Consider the following 2,434-nt stretch of genomic DNA (forward strand, 5'->3'; position numbering starts at 1 on the left):
AAACTCAAATCCTTAATCCTTCTTTCAGTAGAAACTCAAATCCTTAATCCTTCTTTCAGTAGAAACTCAAATCCTTAATCCTTCTTTCAGAAGAAACTCAAATCCTTAATCCTTCTTTCAGTAGAAACTCAAATCCTTAATCCTACTTTAAGTAGAAACTCAAATCCTTAATCCTTCTTTCAGTAGAAACTCAAATCCTTAATCCTACTTTAAGTAGAAACTCAAATCCTTAATCCTTCTTTCAGTAGAAACTCAAATCCTTAATCTTTCTTTCAGTAGAAACTCAAATCCTTAATCCTTCTTTCAGTAGAAACTCAAATCCTTAATCCTTCTTTAAGTAGAAACTCAAATCCTTAATCCTACTTTAAGTAGAAACTCAAATCCTTAATCCTACTATAAGTAGAAACTCAAATCCTTAATCCTACTTTAAGTAGAAACTCAAATCCTGAATCAGTTTCTTGCGGTAGATAGTTTTAATCCTAAAACTATCTTTCTGTTGACAGTTCTAATTACTTAAATGCTGGCTTAATTGAGTAAATTGGAGAAGAGGAAGAAACACAAAACATTTTCGGTTCAGAAAAAAATTCGGCATTTCAGTTCATATACATAATTAATGTTTGTGTTCTCTTTTCTGAAGACAGGCACTTATTTGAGTCATGTGCTATTCTATGGATATTGAAACCTCGTATTCACTCCTCTGAAGACAGATCTTTGAGTCATGTGATATTCTAAGGACCTGTAGATTCTATAAATATTATCTAATCTCTAACTATAGACTTTAACTTTGTTTTATTCTTATACCGTATGTACATCTTGTAAAAACGTTGTCGAAACAGAAACACGTGTACATCCAAGTTTACCAAAGTGTTTACATGCAGTTATACACCGAAACACTTTGGGTTATATTTGACATTTACAGATGTAGAAAGTACAAACATGGCGTAGTGTTCCAATCTCTGTGGTGGGTGCTGCCACGTGGGTGTAAGAAGAAATTATTCGAGCGTGTATAGCAGTGGGTTAGTAATACGCTAAATTTATCACAGCCGAGAAGAGCTGGCTTTAAAGAAATTAGCTTGCATATTTAGTTTTAAAGTCATACTAATATAAATATATTTTGAACACATTTTATATCATTAAAGGCTGTGCAGTCACTTGCATGCTTACAGAACCAGCTTGATGATGTTGCAAATTTCCTGAACCAGATTCTTGTCTTAGTGTTGTATGTTCCAGGCTTATTCAATCAGATCTTAGTTAATAATCAGTTATTAGCTCCACGTTAACTAAGATCTGATTGAATAAACCTGGAACATACAACACTAATACGGTAGTCTGGTTCACGAAACTTACAACATTTAACTAAGATCTGATTGAATAAACCTGGAACATACAACACTAATACGGGTAATAAGTTATTAGCTCCACGATGTTGTAAGTTTCGTGAACCAGATTCCCGTATTAGTGTTGTATGTTCCAGGTTTATTCAATCAGATCTTAGTTAATAATAAGTTATTAGCTCCACGATGTTGTAAGTTTAGTGAACCAGATTCCCGTATTAGTGTTGTATGTTCCAGGTTTATTCAATCAGATCTTAGTTAATAATCAGTTATTAGCTCCACGATGTTGTAAGTTTCGTGAACCAGACTCCCGTATTAGTGTTGTATGTTCCAGGTTTATTCAATCAGATCTTAGTTAATAATAAGTTATTAGCTCCACGATGTTGTAAGTTTCGTGAACCAGATTCCTGTCTTGGTGCTGTATGTTTCAGATTTGTTCAATTAGATCTCTGCATATATATATATTTTTGCATGTTCTCGGTTTATGTGATGTTGAGATTTAGAACACTAACTTTACTAGCTGCTTTGAATGTATTTTTCCCTCTGCGTATTAATGCACTTTTTAACCTGTTAAAATGTCTACACAGTGAATGCAAGTTGTGAAACAATACGTTGTAACAAGGGAAGATCATGTTTGATGAACTTGAAAACTGGAATTCCTCTATGTACACGATGTCCGCCAACATGCCCCCTGGTGAGAACAAACTTTCAGTGTGCTTCTAGAAACCAGACTAACTTCAGCTGGTGCCAGATGATGAAGGAATCCTGCCGAACAGGGATCGTAGTGGGAACCAAAAGTAGCTTACTTTGTTCAGGTGAGTTAAAAACATATATATTACTTAGCTGACATAACTCGTGTTGAGTAAAGGACATCTAGTTACAAGATAAAAAACAACTACAACTCCCATATTTAACCCATGAAGGACAACGTGACGTGACTAGAATGATATCAAGATATGTACACTTCGCATCTGAAAGACAACGTGACGTGACAATATGATATAAGATGTGTACACGTGGCCTCTGAAGGATAACGTGACGTGGCTAGATTGATATAAGATGTGTACACGTGGCCTCTGAAGGATAACGTGACGTGGCTA

General features: G+C 35.0%; 1 protein-coding gene across 1 annotated transcript in view; it reads left to right on the top strand.

Moving 5' to 3' along the window:
• Positions 1 to 2,198, top strand: part of LOC106474428 (follistatin-like) — a 31,925-nt gene extending 29,727 nt beyond the window's left edge. The window contains exon 5 of the mRNA XM_013935120.2: positions 1,922 to 2,198. Coding sequence (XP_013790574.2) covers positions 1,922 to 2,181 — 260 coding nt within the window. The 3' untranslated portion in view covers positions 2,182 to 2,198. The remainder of the gene's footprint in view (positions 1 to 1,921) is intronic.
• Positions 2,199 to 2,434: the final 236 nt, after the last annotated feature.

This window comes from Limulus polyphemus, unplaced genomic scaffold (assembly GCF_000517525.1).
Source record: "Limulus polyphemus unplaced genomic scaffold, Limulus_polyphemus-2.1.2 Scaffold7211, whole genome shotgun sequence".
NCBI lineage: Eukaryota > Metazoa > Arthropoda > Merostomata > Xiphosura > Limulidae > Limulus > Limulus polyphemus.